This window comes from Lynx rufus, unplaced genomic scaffold, assembly GCF_022079265.1.
Source record: "Lynx rufus isolate CCGP_SWC_20201006 ecotype Redwood Valley unplaced genomic scaffold, mLynRuf1.p SCAF_4, whole genome shotgun sequence".
NCBI lineage: Eukaryota > Metazoa > Chordata > Mammalia > Carnivora > Felidae > Lynx > Lynx rufus.
Window position 1 is genome coordinate 164,294,432 of NW_025814856.1, and position 17,690 is coordinate 164,312,121.

General features: G+C 49.3%; 1 protein-coding gene across 2 annotated transcripts; it reads right to left on the reverse strand.

Moving 5' to 3' along the window:
- Positions 1–213: 213 nt before the first annotated feature.
- ABCF2 (ATP binding cassette subfamily F member 2) lies at positions 214–15,622 on the reverse strand. 2 transcript variants are annotated; one of them, XM_047095671.1, is made up of 15 exons: positions 15,538–15,622; positions 14,679–14,876; positions 9,065–9,277; positions 8,384–8,566; positions 8,121–8,292; positions 6,643–6,738; positions 5,713–5,815; positions 4,429–4,524; positions 4,138–4,257; positions 3,963–4,052; positions 3,488–3,598; positions 2,772–2,834; positions 2,443–2,571; positions 1,551–1,754; positions 214–844 (listed from the first exon to the last, which is right to left on the reverse strand). In XM_047095671.1, the coding sequence occupies exons 2-15, from the start codon at positions 14,833–14,835 to the stop codon at positions 707–709; spliced, it is 1,875 nt and encodes a 624-aa protein (XP_046951627.1). In that variant the 5' UTR covers positions 14,836–14,876; positions 15,538–15,622; the 3' UTR covers positions 214–706. The 2 variants fall into 2 exon arrangements, with proteins under 2 accessions (XP_046951627.1, XP_046951626.1); XM_047095670.1 differs by lacking the exon at positions 15,538–15,622 and having other exon boundaries at positions 14,679–15,301.
- Between the last annotated feature and the right edge of the window lie 2,068 nt (positions 15,623–17,690).

Sequence of the window (17,690 nt, forward strand, 5' to 3'; positions counted from 1 at the left end):
ATACCAAATGAGTCTTCTAGGTGGTTCTGATGTGTGTGTTGTGAGGCAATGGCCTAAGAAAGGGCAGAATTTCAATCAAAGGAAGGAGAGAGTTACTCCAGCCCTGCTTGCGTCCATTCCGCCAACTTCCACCCAAGCTCCTGCTGAGGGGATGTGAGTATTGGCGCTGAGGGGAAGAGGGAAGCGAAGGGCCCAGAGACCAGAAAAGGAAGGTAGGGACCATGGCTTCTTCTTTCTTTATTGGACACTTGGTAGATGTCACGCAGGTCTAAAAGTTACACTGTTAAATAATTATTTAAAAACCGACCAGGACTAAAGCCCTGGTCCACAGCTCCAAACCAGAAGCGGAAAGGAATGGGGGCGGTGGGCTGGGGGGTATTCCTCCAACATCACCAAAACCCAGAAAACGAGGACCCTAAGCTCTTTCACAGGCCAGCCCGGATGTGGGCCCTTGGGCTAACCCTCAGGGGCCTCTGGCTGCATCACCATCAGGTCAGTGACCAGCAAGGAGCTGGCAGAACAGCCAGCCGAGTCCAGACATGGACAAAAGTAACTGCAAGGACAGGAAACGGACAGGTACTGTCCAGCTGTAGATAAGATCGCAGAGTGCAGCTAAGGCAGGTGGGGACAGGGGCGGGGCTGGGGAGCGGTATTGCAGCAATGCAGGAGTGTGGCCCCAGAGGCCCGGCCCAGCCCGGGCAGGGGCTCACACATTGTGGGTCCTCCTGGTGAGCTGGGGCTCCTCGCCCACCAGCTTGGACTTGAGGTGCTCCTTGTAGGCCAGGATGTCTCCAGGCCACTTGGTGATTGTCTGCTTCTCACAGACCCAGATTTCCTGTGCAACCTAGAAAGGAAATCTGAGGCTCAGTCCTCCTGGCCAGCACTCTCCCCATCCCTGCCCAGAAGACCACTGTCAGGGAACTCCAGGAAGAAACCTCCACCGCCCAGTCCCGTATGCGGCTCACAGTTCCACTGTCTCTCTGTTCTCTGGGATGCCTAACCCAGGGGTACCGTAACCAGCAGGTTTGGAGCCTTCCAAGCCACAAGCTGCTCTGTCTCCTGATTTCCAGCTCCCCGGCAGGGCCTAGAACTGTTTAGAGGCCTCGCCCGCAGCTTCCTGTCCTCTATCCCATCTTTCCCAAAGCTTCAGAGAAATGACCAGCGGCCTTTCCACCAATGACTGGTGGTAGCCCTCTAGTCCAAATCCTCCTTAGTATAATACTACTTCTATGCTGAAGAATCTTGAGACAGTAGTAAAAGCACCCTATCCTCTACCCAACTCCCTCGCCAATTCTGGCTAACATTGCCAAATGCCAAGTAGGCTGATGTCTCCAAATAGCTACTGAAAAAATGAAAGTTTTCCATTAAGGCTTTCTCAGTTTTTCAAAGAGCCATAAAATCTGGTCCTCATCACCCTGTCTACACCCTGAGCTCTTTTCCCAAATCCAATAAACACATATTAAGTGCCCTCCACATGCCATGACTGTGTCCTATCCAACCATCTCCTGGCCGCCCTCCTCTCTGATTTCCACTCCAGCCAGGGGCCTCACCTGCTGAATGAGTCTGAAATCATGGCTGACCAGCATCATACCACCCTCAAACTCGTTGATGGCATCGGCCAGGGCGTCGATGGTCTCAATGTCCAGGTGATTAGTGGGCTCATCCAGGAAGAGCATGTGGGGGTTCTGCCAGGCCAGCCAGGCCAGACACACTCGGCACTTCTGCCCATCAGACAGGTTCCGGATTGGGCTCACCTGCGTGGAACCGCGACATTTACGGAACCTGGTGTTACTCCCACCACAGAGCATGACTCACTTTCCCCCCGCTGCTTCTCCATTAATACTGCCACAATTCTACAAAAAGGAAGACCCAAGATCACAGTGAGATGGTACCAGTCTCTCAAGGCCCGTAAGGGATAAATGTGGAAGCCGGAAGCACTTGCTACTCAGGCCACACCTCTCGCTCTCCCTTGGCACTTAAATCGTAACTAAGTGGAACAATGTGGTGGACCTCAATCGAGATCTGAGTCCAGGAACTCGTTTTCTAGGTTTCAATTTCCCTCCCCCTCAAGCATTCTGGTTTATCTTGCTAGTCTGGGGCGAAGGCATGTCAGAGACTGGGATGCTATCCCTGCCCCTTCCTCATAATGAGACCTGAATACTCCAATACATACACCTAGGCCAAAGGAAAGCTAGCGGGTTCTTTCAGACGCTAGAATCAAAGGAAGAGACTTTTCAGTACAACACTTGAATCTCAATCTCAGGGTTGTGAGTTCAAGCTCCACACTGGGCATGGAGCCTACTTTAAAAAAAAAAAAAAAGAAAAAGAAAGAGACTTTTGGGACAGCTCCCGAACTTGGGTCGCCAGGGCAGTGCACCCTGGCCGTGTAGCCACAATCTCCCAGTTATCTGGCGCTGTTCCCCCACATCCCCCTCTGCTGACCTGCTGCTTCCCAGTGAGACCATATCGTCCGATGATCTTCCTCATTTCTTCCTTCTCCTTGATCTCTGGGTAGCACTTCATCATGTACTCCAAAGGTGAGAGGTCTAAGTCCAGCTGCTCTTGTAAATGCTACAGGAAAAAAGGAATCCACTCAGATGTGACTGGTGTCCCACTTCAAAAGGAACCTCGCTGGGTTAACTGCTGAGTAACTCTCCGACTCTACCCAGGCACCTGTTCAAGATTCCAGGAGAAGCAGGCAAAAGCTGACTTGGTCACATGCAACCCCCTTTCCACACCCTGGGCATCTCCCCGGACCCCAAGGCCTGTACCTGATGGTAACGCCCTATCTTGACATGAGAGTGTTTTCGGATCATCCCGTCTGTGGGTAGTAGCTAGAAAGAAGAGAGTATTAGATGGAAAGATAAGCACACAGAAAGAGAAACTCGGTGAGAAGCAGACACAGACAGGGTAGGGAAATAAACATATGTTCACTGAACAAGACTCAGAACTTCCAAATAGAATCTACATCACTACCTCATAGACTGCTATTCTGGCCACTCTAAAAATATTTAGGAAGATATACTGAAACAGATGTTCTCAAGAGAGGCAAAGATACATACAACACGGTCTACTTAGTAGTTAAAGGTCTACTACAGAAGGTACCACCAGTAAAACAAAGGACTCGTATATATGTACAACATGGGTTTTCTAAAACAAAAACACGGCTCTCGATGCACAGATTTCCTCAAGATGCTCTAGCTGAAAACAGAAAAATGTTGAGGCACATGCATGTGCCCCCCTCTCTCTCTCTCTCTCTCTCTCTCACACACACACACACACACTCCCCTCCCTCCCTCTCTTTGAGAAAACAGCTCCAAATCTCAGCACTGCCAATGACAACATCCCCCACCCCAGAAGCTGGCTCACTCACCACCAAAGGCACTCAGGCGCCTTGAGGGCCTCCGAGAAGCCCCTCACACCTTCCCTCCTCAGACGCAGTAAACACCTACTCTTGGAAGTCCCATGCCCCAGCCTGGCACCATACCTCTCCGGTTAGCAGCTTCAGAAGAGTTGATTTCCCTGCTCCATTGGGCCCCACCAGAGCCACTCGTGTATCGAGATCGATACCAAATTCCAGATTGTTGTAGATGCAGGGCTGAGTGGATGAGAGAGATGAATATGAGGTTAGGTTACCAATCAATCAATCTGGCTGGCAGATTAGCCCTGTCATGTCCCCCATCGCCACCGGAGTAGGCGGGAGTATGGAGGAGAGAGAAAGCTCTCAGAGCAGACCCCAACCCACTGCCTCCACCCGCCATCTCAGCTGAGCAGTTTTCCAAGTACTTGAAGAGGGGCCACTCAAGTCCCTGGATGAGGCACCTAAGCTGCTGTGCCTGAAAAATCCCGTGCACCACACGGGTTAGCAGGTGTGTTGAGCAAAGAACCGGAGACTCTCCCAACCTGTTGACGCTTATCTTGTAAAATGTGTCCCAGCCTCCCAACCACACAGGAGGACTCACCCCGTCTTTTGTATACTTGAAGCTCACGTTCTGCACCATGATGACAGGCGGAGGAATCTTGCCACACGGTGGGAAATAAAATGACAGGGTCTAGGAGAAGGAGAGGACATTTTCCGGTTAGATCATGTCTCCTCCACCTCACCTCGGGCACTAACTCCACTCGCTCGGACCCCACCTTGTCACTCACGACCCTTTCTGTCAGTCCTGATGCCATCATTTTCTGTAGCGTTTTCTCCTTGCTCTGGGCTTGCCGGGCCAGCTTGGCGCTGCCATGACCAAACCTAGCGATGTAGTTCTGAAAGAGACCAGAAAGGGGGCTTGGAGCAGGGGCAGGTATCAAGCAACTCTCCTTAAATGCGGGGTAGATGCCAACGACAACGTCTTCCTGACACCCGGCACCCCGAACTCCCCACGTACCTTCCCCCAAGTCTCCACGAGAACGTGAGCTCATCTACAACTGCCCTACCTTCATGTGTGCGATCTGATCTTGCTCCCAGTGAAACCTCTTCATCTGGTTCTCTTCCAACTCCAGCCGTGTCTTCACATACTGATCATAATTACCCTGAAGAGAAGTATGCCAGGTAAGGCAGGCAGTTTTAGCCTCGGTCCCGGGTTCTCAGGGTTTAGGGGGATGCGAGATGGCATCGGACTTGGCCCTGGCTAGAAGACTGTGCAGTAGGGAAAGAGGAAGGACGTTGGCAAAGTAAACCCTAACCTAGAACCTGAAGTCTTTCCATTTGTGTGCCTCTCACTCTTAGCTTAGCCGGAGCAGGGCTCCAGATCAAATCCTCAGGTTAGCCGTAAAGACACCCACAGCACCAGCAGCAGCCCTGATCACAACCGTCATACGGACATCACGGGGCTCACAGCCTTCCAAGAGGACCTCCTACTACTCCCCACCCTTAGAGGCTCAAGCCCCATGCAGGCTACAGAAACTGCGCCCAGGAAGGAAGACAGCAGACCAATCAGATTTAGGACCTAGCAAATGCTGCACAATTGGACTGCCATGGTTTCTATCTGCAAAGAACTGGACTCGACCTAAATATTCATCAGAAAGGGTCTGACAAATAAAGGAGTGGATAGCTACACAATGAAATACTATGCAATTACTGAAAAGCATGAGATGGATCTATAACTATTCATATGAAAAGCGGCGCAAGATATATTAAAATGTAAAAGCAACCTACAGAAGAGAGTGATTATTAACATTACAGCTGTGATGTGTATACACAAAATTTTCTACAAATCCGTGCAAGTACACATAAAATCTCTGGAAGACTATATGAGAAATCATTAATACTCCCACAGGGAGTATAACTACGAATGAAAAGGACTCCTATTTTTTCTTTTTTTTAAATATGGATAATGAAAAGGCAAGGCAGACAAGTGGGCTGTTGAGATCCGGACTCCCAGTCTTCACGGAAAGAGAGGTAAATGGGCTGTCACAAAGCAGAGTTAAGCAGTCATTCAAGAAGGCGGGGATCGGCAGGGCCTGCCTGGGCACCATGCAAAGTCAACCTCTTTACCATAAGGCACACACATCACGTACACAGGCTGCCAATCAATGGCCTACAACCTGAGAGCAACTACTTTGAGACTAAAATAGAACAAGCGGCAGGACTCCTTGTCCACATCTTTTTATAGCAATAGGTAGAAAAGGGCTGCTAAGTCTGTTTTGTTTTTTTTAAGGGAGACCTTCAAGGAACTGGTAAGCGCTGAGGTTGCTGTGCAGACGCTGGGGCCTACTCACCGTGTAATACTTCAGTTTCTTGTTGTGCATGTGAATGATGTTGGTGCAGACACCATTCAGAAAGTCCTGGGAATGGGAGACGAGGACCAGGATGCGCTTAAAACTGCAAAGCCAGAGAACCAGTCAGGAAGGTGCTCCAAACTGTGACGGTCCACAGCAGGGGAGCTGAGAGGCCCAGAAAACCTTCATCCTTTCCCATCCTGAGCCCCCGTTAGATTTAACGGCCAACTCCCGGCTCTCAGCAACCACCTAGGCCGCCAGTGCACCATCTACCTGGAACGACACCTTGACCCCTTTCAGTCTGAGTTTTCTCCATCTTCCGTTCTAATTTTCAGCAGAATGGAGATGGTAGCTTAACAATGATGGTAAAAACAAGCATATGTACACAAACATATCCATAAATGTGTGTAATACTGTGGGTGGGAAGAACTGGAACAGGCGCAATAAAAATCACTGTAGTCCTCTTTTTGAAAGGTACCAGTCACTGCAGAGACCGCTAAAAGCCTTCCCTCAGAGTCGGTACAGTATTCCGGGTTATTCAGCGCTGCAGCCATACAAGGACCCTTGCCACATCAGCTAGGTTTCCTTTGCTACTGCATCATGATCTTAAGTGGGAATCCTTTCTTTATATGACGCATATAAATACGGTTAAGAGAAAAATACAGTCTTTAATAAAGGTGTCGTATTTTAAATGGAAGAACCAGAAAGTTAAAAAACTTCACACATTTCAGGCTAAAAAAAAGAATCAAACCAAATGGTCTCCCCTAAAGGTGCTTACTACTTTTTCAATCTGGCCTTCACCCGACCTTGCGTCAGTTCATTTTCTCATTGCTCTAGCATCACTGCGGTTTCCGGGCACCCATTTCCTTTAGATTGCTCAACTCCCCCTTCGGGACCTGCCCGTTCCCAACCCCATCCCTACCCCCTTACGTCTTTAATTCTTCTTCCAACCACACACAAGCATCGAGGTCCAGGTGGTTGGTGGGCTCGTCCAGCAGCAGCATGAAGGGCCGAATGAAGAGGGCTCTGAAGGACAGGAGAGGAGACAGAGCCCCTTCAGTCTAATGGGCGCTACACAGGAGGGGACTTGCCTGCTACCTGCAACCCTGGTCAGGCCTGGCTTGAGTCCTGAAACCAATTCTAGGTTCTACACCTGAGAGGAAAGGGGAGAATGAGGAGAGAAACGAGAGGTGAAGAGCTGAGATGAAAGGGCAGAAAACAGGGCTGAGAAGCAGAGGGATGGTGCAGTTTGAAGATAAGGTTGTAAAAGTCCTTACGAGTCTGCAGGTCTTTCACGCTGAAGTTGGTGACCGTCAGGAAGACAAAAGGATAGAGGAGATAAACTGCTAAAGCAAAATAGCATTCAAGTTAAATCGATGGGGTTGCCAGCCTTTAGCAAGGAGGGCAAAAAATGTTCTTTTCTGGGGCGCCTGGGTGGCTCAGTCGGTTAAGCGTCCGACTTCGGCTCAGGTCATCATCTCACGGTCTGTGAGTTCGAGCCCCGCGTCGCACTCTGTGCTGACAGCTCAGAGGTTGGAGCCTGTGTCAGATTCTGTGTCTCCCTCTCTCTCTGACCCTCCCCTGTTCATGCTCTTTCTCTGTCTCAAAAATAAATAAACATTAAAAAAAAAATAAAAAAAAAATGTTCTTTTCTTAGATGGAATCTCAAGACAGGAGACGCAAGGGGACAGCACTGGTTCCCACATCTGCAGTCACCACACTGCAGAGCTTTTTAGAAATAAAATTTCTGGGCACCAAATTCCAGTATTCCAACCACAGAGATATGAAGAAGAGGCTAGGAAATCTGTACCTCTGCAGCTCCCTAGATGAACGGAGGTGGCTAATCCTTGCACGTGGAACCACTGCTCTCGGCTCCAAAGCACACGCAGGCAGCTTTGCTAAAGCAGCAAGTGTCACCAATTCACTTGGCAGAGAACAGTGGAGTGAGGGAACCACCTACTTAACTGGGGACTTTCTGGGGGGACTGCTGAGGGAATGATGGTCTACACAAACTCACTTTGGGTCCAGCTCACAGGGGGATAAGGAAAGATCGCTTAACAGCTGTCTAATATTTTATCTTTATGCAGCAACAATTAGAAGGACTGAAATACAAAAAAGGATAGGATGGGAATCAGGAAGAAAGAAGAAATGGACCCAGTCTACCATTTTACCCAAGGCTCATCCTAGGATTCCTAAACACTGTGCCAGAGATCCAACAATGGTCACTTCAGCCAGGAGGCTCGCGCCTTAGCCCACGCATACCACCCCTCCTTCACACTGTTGATGTCGTGTCTCGTCTGGCACTTACTGACCCCTGACCTCTGTTCTACACAGTTCCGCTGGAGTGAGCATCCAACCCTGAAGGAAATGGGCAACTACAGAGGGTAGAGAAGGAGAAGGGAACTCACCTGGCGAGGGCAACCCTCATCCTCCAGCCCCCACTGAAGTCTTTCAGCTTCTTGCGCTGCATGGCAGGCGTGAAACCCAGTCCATGCAAGATCCGCGAAGCCCTCATCTCCGCCTTGTCGGCATCCAGCTCCTCCAGTCGCTCGTAGAGCTCCATGAGCTTCTCACACTCCGCTGTGGGCGGCATATGGCTCGTGAGGCTCCCCGGGCCTTTCCTGGGAGGAAGCCCACCCCCCAACCCCCCGTCCCAAGTCAGGAGCCCTACCATCCTCGTGAGCCAGCCGCTCAGCCTCCCTCTCCAGCATGGCCCGCTCCGTGTCGACTTCCATCACACACTGCAAGGGTGTCTTGTCACTAGGGGGCATTTCCCGAGTCAGATGGTAGATGTCAATGTGCTCGGGGATGGGCACTTCCCGTTTCCCAATAGCAGAGAGCAGCATGGACTTTCCTGAGAAGGGCAAGCAGAGAGTGGGCAGAGGACACTCGGCACAGTTCTGCCTGTCATTCCCCTGCATCAGCTCCTCCGCTCCAGCCAAACCACGACCTCACCATTTTGTGGAGCACCTTCCTTCCTCCCTTCCTTCCTTTCATTTGTTCAAATCCTACCAGTCACCCCCACCCCCCCCACCCCGGGGCTACCTTTCCAACCTTCCTCCAATTCTTGTCCCACCCCTCCTGCGTGAAGTCAGTTCGCCTACAGCGGCCTCGCACACCACCATTCCTGCCCCTCCCGCCCACTTCTCCAGCACCTACTGTCTGTAACTGCTCACGTGTTACTTACCACACACTGCTCTGTACTGCTAGTTCCTTTTCCCTGGACATATGTGGTCTCCCACCCATACTGTAAACTCCTTGCTTTGCATATAGCTGGTGCTAAGTAAATAGTTGCTGAGTGACAGACGAGCCAAGGAGAGACACCTCCCACCTCGCCTTCCAAGGGCCTCACCAATTCCATTTAAGCCAATGAGGCCATAACGACGGCCTGAGTTTAATTCCAGTTTGGTGTCACTGAGCAGCTCTTGACCATGAAAGGTGAGGGAGAGGTTGATAATGTGGGCATCAGTACTGTTGGGGTGAGAGGCAAGGACACCGGTGACAGCGCGAGCAGCAGCTTTCTTCATCTCAAAGTCCTCTAGCTCCTTGGTCAGCAAATCCACTTCTGGAGACAGAAAAGAAGTTTGAGAATAAGACAGACCGTGCTCTCGCACTAAGTCACGTCCTACAGCATTCAGACAGTTCAGTCAGTAGAGAATCCGACTTTTAAACTGAGGGTCCAGGGTTCAAGTCCCTGTTTGGGCATTTGTAGCTTTTGCCGCTTACTCAGGTTACCAAATGTTGTCATATCAAGCCCGAAATGCTGAAAAAGGCATGCCCTGTAGGACCTGGTTCAAGATCGAGTGGAGGTGATTCACATGTTTCACAAGCTTTCAAGAGTGTACAGATCTGCCCTAACACCCTTCTTTCACGGACTACTTTTCACTTCACAACTTGTTCTTTTTTTTTTTTTTTTTTAAACTTTTCTAAGACCAGTGGCAAAACAGACTTTATTTCTGTTTAGCTACTTATTGCTGAAACGTGTAAGCCAGGCCTAAAGAGAACATACAAAAAAAAAAAATAGAAAATATTAGAAAACATTTTCTGGCACCTTTTCAGATTTCCTAAGATCATGTCATTTTGGCATTTTCTTCCCATAAACACGACCAATTAAATCACAGCACAAAAGAGAAAAACATTGTGTCAAGGCAGGGCAATAACAAAACAAAATATCAGCTTCTTTAAGAAATGGAAATATACATACACAGGTAAATAACCCATAATAAGCAAAAGCCTCAATAGAATCACAACTTGCTCTTTTAATTCTAACCTCTCTTGTTCTTTTTTTTTAAACGTTTATTTTTGAGAGAGTGATAGAGAGAGCACGAGTAGGGGAGGGCAGAGAGAGGGAGACAGAGGATCTGAAGTGGGCTCCACACTGACAACAGAGAGCCCGAGGTGGGGCTTGAACTCACAAATGCGGGATCACGACCTGAGACGAAGTCAGTTGCTCAACCAACTGAGCCACTTAGGGGCCCACTTCTCTTGTTCTTAAATGACATAAACGCATGAGGGGAATGGCTAGAACTCTCAATTTTCCTCCATAAGTATGTGTTAAAGAATTAGTCCTAAAACCTAAAAGCAGACACTACAGAAGTGCCATTCTCTTATTCCATGACCTATTGAAATTCCATACTCCAGATATACTTCTCAAAGTTTTTTACTTATTTGAGAGAGAGAGAAAGAGAAAGAAAGAGAGAGAGAGAGAGAGAGAGGGAGGGAGGGAGTATACACATGTGTGTGCAAGCAGGGAGGGGCAGAGAGGGAGAGAGAATCCCAAGCAGGATCCACGCTGTCAGTGCAGAGCCCGAGTTCAGAGCCAAATGCAGGGCTCGAATTCATGAACCATGAGATCATGACATAAGCTGAAATCAAGAGTCAGATGTTTAACCACCTGAGCCACCCAGGTGCCTCCAGATATACTTCTGAGCAGCACAGAAGGGACCAGTGTGAGAAAATGCACAAAGGGATCAACACAGGCAGAGCCACGGCTGGGAAAACCAGGCGCTCCCAAATCTGGAGGGTTTAAGAGATGCAAACTGACCATGAGCTGTTGTGCCTTGGTGGTTTTTCAGGCATCACTACATCTTAAGCCTGGAAGAACTATCACTATTAATGGCTAAAAATGTTGAGTTTACTCTGTGCTACGCCATCGTTCTCCATCTATCTTAATCCTTACAACACGTAGGAGATACACACTGACAATCCCGGTTTTATAAGTGAAAAAGCCAAGTAACACAGCCAAGGTCGAAAAGGCTAGTTAGCGACAGAGCCAGAACTTGAACCAGGTGACCTTAACTATGTCACTGTACTACCTTTCCATAAAGAAAAGTGCCCATAAAGTATTACTGAAAGTGGGACAGAAATGGGGGTGGAAGGAGTCCCAGTAAGCTTCTTCGAAAAGAGTAAGGCAATTTATGTACGTTTTAAGGAAGCAGTCAGAAACTACACATGAGGTTCCACTACTATGAGAGTGTGCTGATTTTTTAAAATTTTAATGTTTATTCATTTTTTTGTGCGAATGTATTCTCAAGTTGGTTTCCATACAACACCCAGTGCTCATCCCAACAGGTGCCCTCCTCAGTGAATCTGCTGATTTTTTAGTCTTTGTTACCCTTACCTATGTTCCCTTAGTGACTTCACAGAATCCTTGGAATGAGAAGAGTGTGTGCTTGTCCACAGGAAAAATAAAGACAGGGTAGAGGGGTGAAGACTGCTGTCTCCTGGGGGAGAGCAACTCCACGGGAGAGGGTGTGTGGTGGTTAGTCACAGGTCTGAATACCTGAATACCCCATCCTGTGAGGTGATTACGAGCTGGTGCTAAACCTGCTCTGCCTTCAAGGAGCCAACACTTGGGCAGGGGCTGCCCCACTAGACAGCTGGCGGGCACTCTGTCCGCAGCTCTGGGTACAGTGTTAGAAATAAGTGCTTGATGAGTACTTTTTCAATGGAGATCAAAGTTTTTGTTTTGACTCGCATGAAGGAATTTTCAGTCTCTTTTCTACACGGTTGAGTTACCAGACTTCCCACAACTCCGATTCTTGCCAATCCCTATTCCGGATGCTGAGAAGACAGAGTAGGAAGAAGTTTATGATCTAGATCAGGAGTTGGTAAACTTTTTCGTGAAGGGCCAGATGCTAAATATTTTAGGGTTTATGAGCCAAGTGGCCAAATCAAGATATGTGAAATGTAAGTAACCACTTTAAAAATGTAGAAAACCATTCTTAGCTTGGGGTTGGGATGGAGGTTAAAAAAAAAGGCTGGCCAGATTTGGCCAACAGCATGTTTTTATAAAGTTCTATTGAAACACAGCCACACTCGTCATTTACATAGTGTCTAAGGCTGCTTTCACTACAATGGCAGAACTGAACAGCTGCAACAGAAACCACATAGCTCACGAAGCTACAAATATTTACTATCTGGATCTTTACAGAAAAAGTTTGCCGACCCCTAGTCTAGATCTCCATCTGCTCGGGCAAGAGGAAGATCAAAACTAAGGGAAAGCTAATATACCAGTTTCTCTTGATCTCTTCAAGTTGACAGCATTATGACCTAAGTCATCTCCTAAGCTTCAAAAGGAGGAGACTTAAACAGACCTCATTGTCCTAGCCTACAGCATCCCAGAAAACACTTGTCACTTAAAGACGAATGAACAGCACTGAATAAATGGAAAAGGGATTTTGAAAGAAACTTCATCACGGAGAATATTGTAGACTTCACAAGAAGTCTCTTTCTACTTACTTCCCAACAAGAGGACCAGCTGAACTCCAGTGCCTGTCTTGACGAGTCTCACATTCTAAAGTAGGTTAATCTGTCAAAAGTCACTTTCTTTGATATACATCTCGATCTTTCCATACCTTACTACCTAAGGAAGACTGTGTGGCAATGGCAATCAGTAAAGGTTGGAGAACGGTAACCTGTAGCATCACGTAATCTCAAACTCAGGAGAGAGGACCCAGTCTTGGGAGATGAAGCAGAAATGACACAGGTCCCTGGCAATAAGAAATGTTTTGAGGGGCACCTGGGTGGCTCAGTCGGTTGAGCATCTGACCCTTGATTTTGGCTCAGGTCATGATCCCAGGGTCGTGGGATTGAGCCCTACATTGGGTTCTGTGCTGAACACGGAACCTACTTAAGATACTCTCTCTCTCCCTTCCTCTGCCCCTCTCCTACCACTCATGCTAATAAAAAATTGAAAAATTGAAAGCCAGAAAAAAGTTTTGAGAGGGCTGGAAAGAAAACAAAGGTCACATTTCAGAACAGTAGCTCCCTGAGGAAGCAAGGTGAAAAAAACCAAAGATCTATTACTGAGATGGGGATTCCACAGCTGGGTTCCCTGAAAAATCCCATTTTCCAAGGAGCAAAGAAAGGTAAACAAGATATTTGTGATGGGAACAGTGGACAATAGTCTCAAGAGGGATTCACTTTGCCACCTTTCCGATTCAGCCGGAATAACTGATGACATACCTGTAGAGCTGATGACAGACATTGCTTAACCGTGGTTCCTGAGGGCCTAGACAGGACCGAGCCTCTCTAAAATAGAGGTCACAACTCAGCCTGCTCATCCACACTCCCGTTATTCTCAACTTGGCAATCCTCCACTACTCCAGCCAGGAATAAAATTTCCCCATGGCCTGACCTTACTGAACCAGCTTTCTCCCATAATTCTTATTTTGGAGACAATTCCTACCACTCAGCTCTCTCTCAATCACTTTTAACTCCCCCTTTTCTGAATTCCTATCTGTTATGACTTGTATTAGTAATTCCGCTCTCCTCTTCAAACATTTACATAGTATCTCAGTCTGCAAGGTTAGTCCTATCACCGAAGACACATGGTCCCTGCACTCAAAGGGTAAACAATGTAAAGAAACACAAGAGACAACATAAAAAGTAACACCATTGGGGCACCTGGGTGGCTCAGTCGGTTAAGCGTCCGACTTCGGCTCAGGTCATGATCTCACGGTCCGTGAGTTCGAGCCCCGCGTCGGGCTCTGTGCTGACAGCTCAGAGCCTGGAGCCTGTTTCGGATTCTGTGTCTCCCTCTCTCTGTGCCCCTCCCCTGTTCATACTCTGTCTCTGTCTCAAAAATAAATAAACGTTAAAAAAATTAAAAAAAAAAAAAAGTAACACCATTAAGACAGCATAGGGTTATAGTGAATGGTACTACTTTAAAGGTCAGGTTTGATGGGGGAAAGGTTTTGCTATCCTGAGCTAGGCCCTAAGAAAAATGTCAGATGTAGCTACTCGCACAAAAATCGTGGTATTAGAACTTTAGTGTAAAGGGACAAAAATGTGACTAGTGAAGGGACAGTGAGAGTCCGGATGGAGCGGGTCTGTTCAGGGAATCTTCAGAGGGACAGAAAAGGAGGCTGGGAACAGACTGTCAAGGGCCTGGAAAATTCTGTATCACACACTGCCACGTTTCCTGAGCTGGACCGTAAGTCAGCAGATGGTTCATCGTGCGTCGGCATGGAGCGCGGTGCCCAGCACTTGAGAGGTGCTCAATAAATATTTCCCCAAATATAAACAACAGGAAAGCATCTCTTTGCTAGGAAAACTCCATGAAACAGTTCCTACGTTTCTCTCTTGGGACAGTCACTACCCCTGGAAGGACAGAGGTACAACGTGGCAAAGAACCTGGCGCACTGACCACCGTGTGCAGAAATGCAGGAAACGGAGAAAAGGGCAAGGAAATGACCTCCTGCTCCCAGTGCAGCGCCCGGAGCAGCAAGGCAGCACAACACCCATAGATGTGTTTGCCACTAGCTACGTGAGAACCTTGTGTCCAGTCTCCCTGATCACTAACAAGAAGGCACCAGCTGCCACTCTAATTGGTTCGGTTCACTGCGAAAAGTTCTGCGGCACCAGACTTTATCCTCCAGGGCCGCCAGCGTCAGGACTCTGGCTCGGGCTTGGGGGATCCATCCATCCATCCATCCCAGGAGCCCACCTCTCCCTCCATTCACCTGTGGTCTCTCGGCCATTGGCCTCATTTTTCTCCTCTGCCACCTGTGGTTCTGTGACAGCGTCTCCGTTCTCTTCGTGGCCCCTCCTGGGCCGCTGTCGCGCTTTGGCAGCTTCCTTCTTTTTGGCCGCCTTCTTCTTGGCCAGGTCAGAGGGCATGGTGATGAACCACAGGGGGTACGAAACTGTTCTTAGGGAGCCTGCAGGGAGGCAAACACCCCCAAAAGTCTCAACTGGCGACGGAATGCCTGGGCCCTGCCCCATCCCGCTCGGGAATTTTCCCATCGAGCTGCCGAGCCCCAGCTCCGCCCATGCCTCGCCGCTCCCCATTTTGCCAGGGTCTCCCAAGCCAATTCTGGTCCCCGGCCGCTCTTCTAATCTTAACATCTCTTCCCTCAGGCTCCGTCCACCAATCCCCACGGGCTGCCTCGCTCTGGAAACGCTCCTCCTTTCACGGCCTCCAGTCAAGGACCAGGTTCTGCCCCCGCGGCAGAGATCCCCGTCTCCGGTTTCCCCACAACTTGGCGCTCCGCGCTCCAGCCGGCCGCCTCGCTCTGCCGGGCTTCCTCCTCCCGTCCGCCTCAGGCCTCCTCTCCGTCGTTCCCCCCTCCACACCACCTAGCCGTCGGGCCCAGCTTCTTCCCGGGACGCGCTCGGCTTCCCCTCGTGAGTCCCCTCAGGGTCTCCTCACTCACCATCCCCTGAACCTCCCCCGGCCCCCGCCCGTCAGCGTCTCTCCCTCGGCCCTTTCTTCTCCTTCGCAGCCTCCTCCATCTCGACCCCGTCCCTCCTCCTTCTCTTCTTCCCTCCCCCGCCTCACCGGCCAGCACCCTCCCCCCGGCGCCCCTTCCCCCAACTCACTGGGCCTCGCCGCTCGGCCTCTGTCGCAACAGAGCTGCTCCTTGGGCTCCTCCGCGTGCGGCCGGCTCACCAGCCAATCACGGCATCGCGCGGCTGTCGGCGCGCCGCCGCGCAGGATCCTGGGAAGTGTTGTTCTCCAGTCGCGGCGGCCGGGGGGGAGACCCCTCCTCGAGAACTACCGCCTGTGGCAGGGGCCTCCCCGGCCCGCGTGATGTCATCAGGCGGCGCGAGGCCGGCGGGGGGAGGGGGAGCGGGATTAGTGTCCGGGAACCCGCAGCCAGCCTGCCCGCTTCGGGCCCTGGAAACTGCAACTCCCAGACTGCTCCTCCGGTAAGGGGCTGGGCCTTCCAGGCTTTACCCCACCTCTCGAAAATCTGTCGAGTTCTGTGGAGGCACTGAGTTCTTAGGGCCGCACAGCCGGCCCAAACAGCAGGGCGACGGACTACACTTCCCAGCAGGCATCAGGCGGGAGTGGGTCGAAACAATGGGAGAGAAGAGGAGGGCGGTGGAGGGAGAAGGACGAAGAGTGAAGCGGCTGGGAAGAGGCGGCCCGGATAGGAGGCGCATCACTACGAAGATGATGCGAAGAACAGAAATCCCTGAAAGAAAGGCGTCCTCGTTTTATGGAACTGAGATCTTAGAGGCTGGTCTAGTGTTAGCCAAACTTTTAGAAGGTGCCGAACGTTCTTCCTGAACGTTGGCCGCTTAGCCTACACTCTCTAGAATTGTTAGATTCCCATCAAAGCCGTGTAAGTCTGGTGGTAAGAGCTCTGAAGTTAAAAAAAAAAAAAAAAAAAAAAGACCCATTTCCTGAGTTCAGCGGTATCATTGGTTAGACATGTAATCTTGCCCGTTAGTTTTCTTTTGAGTCTTACTGTTTAAAATCCCTCAGACTTCTCACCTACATTGTAACCCCCCAATTTGTAGCCTCATTTAAATACAAGGCAGGCCCTTTGTGACTGACCCTGTTACTTCTCCAGGCTTCTGATCAGCGGTGCTTCACCATCAGTGACACAGCTGGAGGGAGGTAAAATGAAGCTTTTACTCCTTCGGAGCACATTCTCCAAATTGCCCTGCCCGAGTTAAAAAACAAAAACAAAAACTCACTCCTCTCTCCAGAGAACTAGTTTTCCTCTTCAAACTTGATGCTTCAGTAGAATCTACTTGTATTTCAAGTAAGCCTTGCCATTTCATACCTTCATGCCTTTGAGCATAGCTTTTTCTGCAAGACCCTTCACCAATTAAGTGCCCACTGTGTGTTAGGCTCAGAGCTAGATGCTGGAGTTGCAATGGAAACAAGTTATTCCCTGACCTCAGGGAGCTCACGATTAAGAAGGAACATTTAAAGAGTAAATGGGTGGGGGCGCCTGGGTGGCGCAGTCGGTTAAGCGTCCGACTTCAGCCAGGTCACGATCTCGCGGTCCGTGAGTTCGAGCCCCGCGTCGGGCTCTGGGCTGACGGCTCAGAGCCTGGAGCCTGTTTCTGATTCTGTGTCTCCCTCTCTCTCTGCCCCTCGCCCGTTCATGCTCTGTCTCTCTGTCCCAAAAATAAATAAACGTTGAAAAAAAAAATAAAGAGTAAATGGGTGCCTCGGTGGCTCAGTTGGTTAAGCGTTGGAATCTTGATTTTGGCTGAGGTCATGATCTCGTAGTTTGTGAGACTGAGCCACATGTCTGGCTCTGTGCTGTCAGCACATAGCCTGCTTAGGATTCTTTCCCTCTGCCCCTCCCTGGTGTATGAGCTCTATCGCTCGCTCTCTCTCAAAATAAATATACATTTAAAAAATATTTAAAGAGTAAACAGACCATGACATTCAGGTGATAAGTGCCATAAAAGAAGTGACTTATGCATGCTGTTCGAGTATGTAGGTGGGGCTCACTTGACATAGCATAACTAAGACCATGAATTCTGGGGGCAGACTGCCTTCATTCAGACCTCTCCTCTATCATTTACAGTATGTGACCTTGGGCAAAATACACCCTCCTCTGTAAAATAGGAATGATGATAGTACTTACCTCATACAGTTGTTAGATTACAGTTTAATTTTTGTTAATTGGCTAATTATTACTTAGCTGGAGTTCTGCTAGCTGAACTCTGCTACTAGTAGAATCCTTACTTAAGTATGCACTAGATATTTATTTAATATATTTAAC

Coding starts and splice junctions, on each gene's coding strand:
- ABCF2 (XM_047095670.1), bottom strand. CDS start 15,063: ATGTTAAGATTAGAAGAGCGGCCGGGGACCAGAATTGGCTTGGGAGAC. Junction 3,599..3,962: donor TCAAGTATACAAAAGACGGG/GTGAGTCCTCCT, acceptor TCATCCACTCAG/CCCTGCATCTACAACAATCT. Junction 845..1,550: donor ATTTCAGACTCATTCAGCAG/GTGAGGCCCCTG, acceptor TTTCCTTTCTAG/GTTGCACAGGAAATCTGGGT.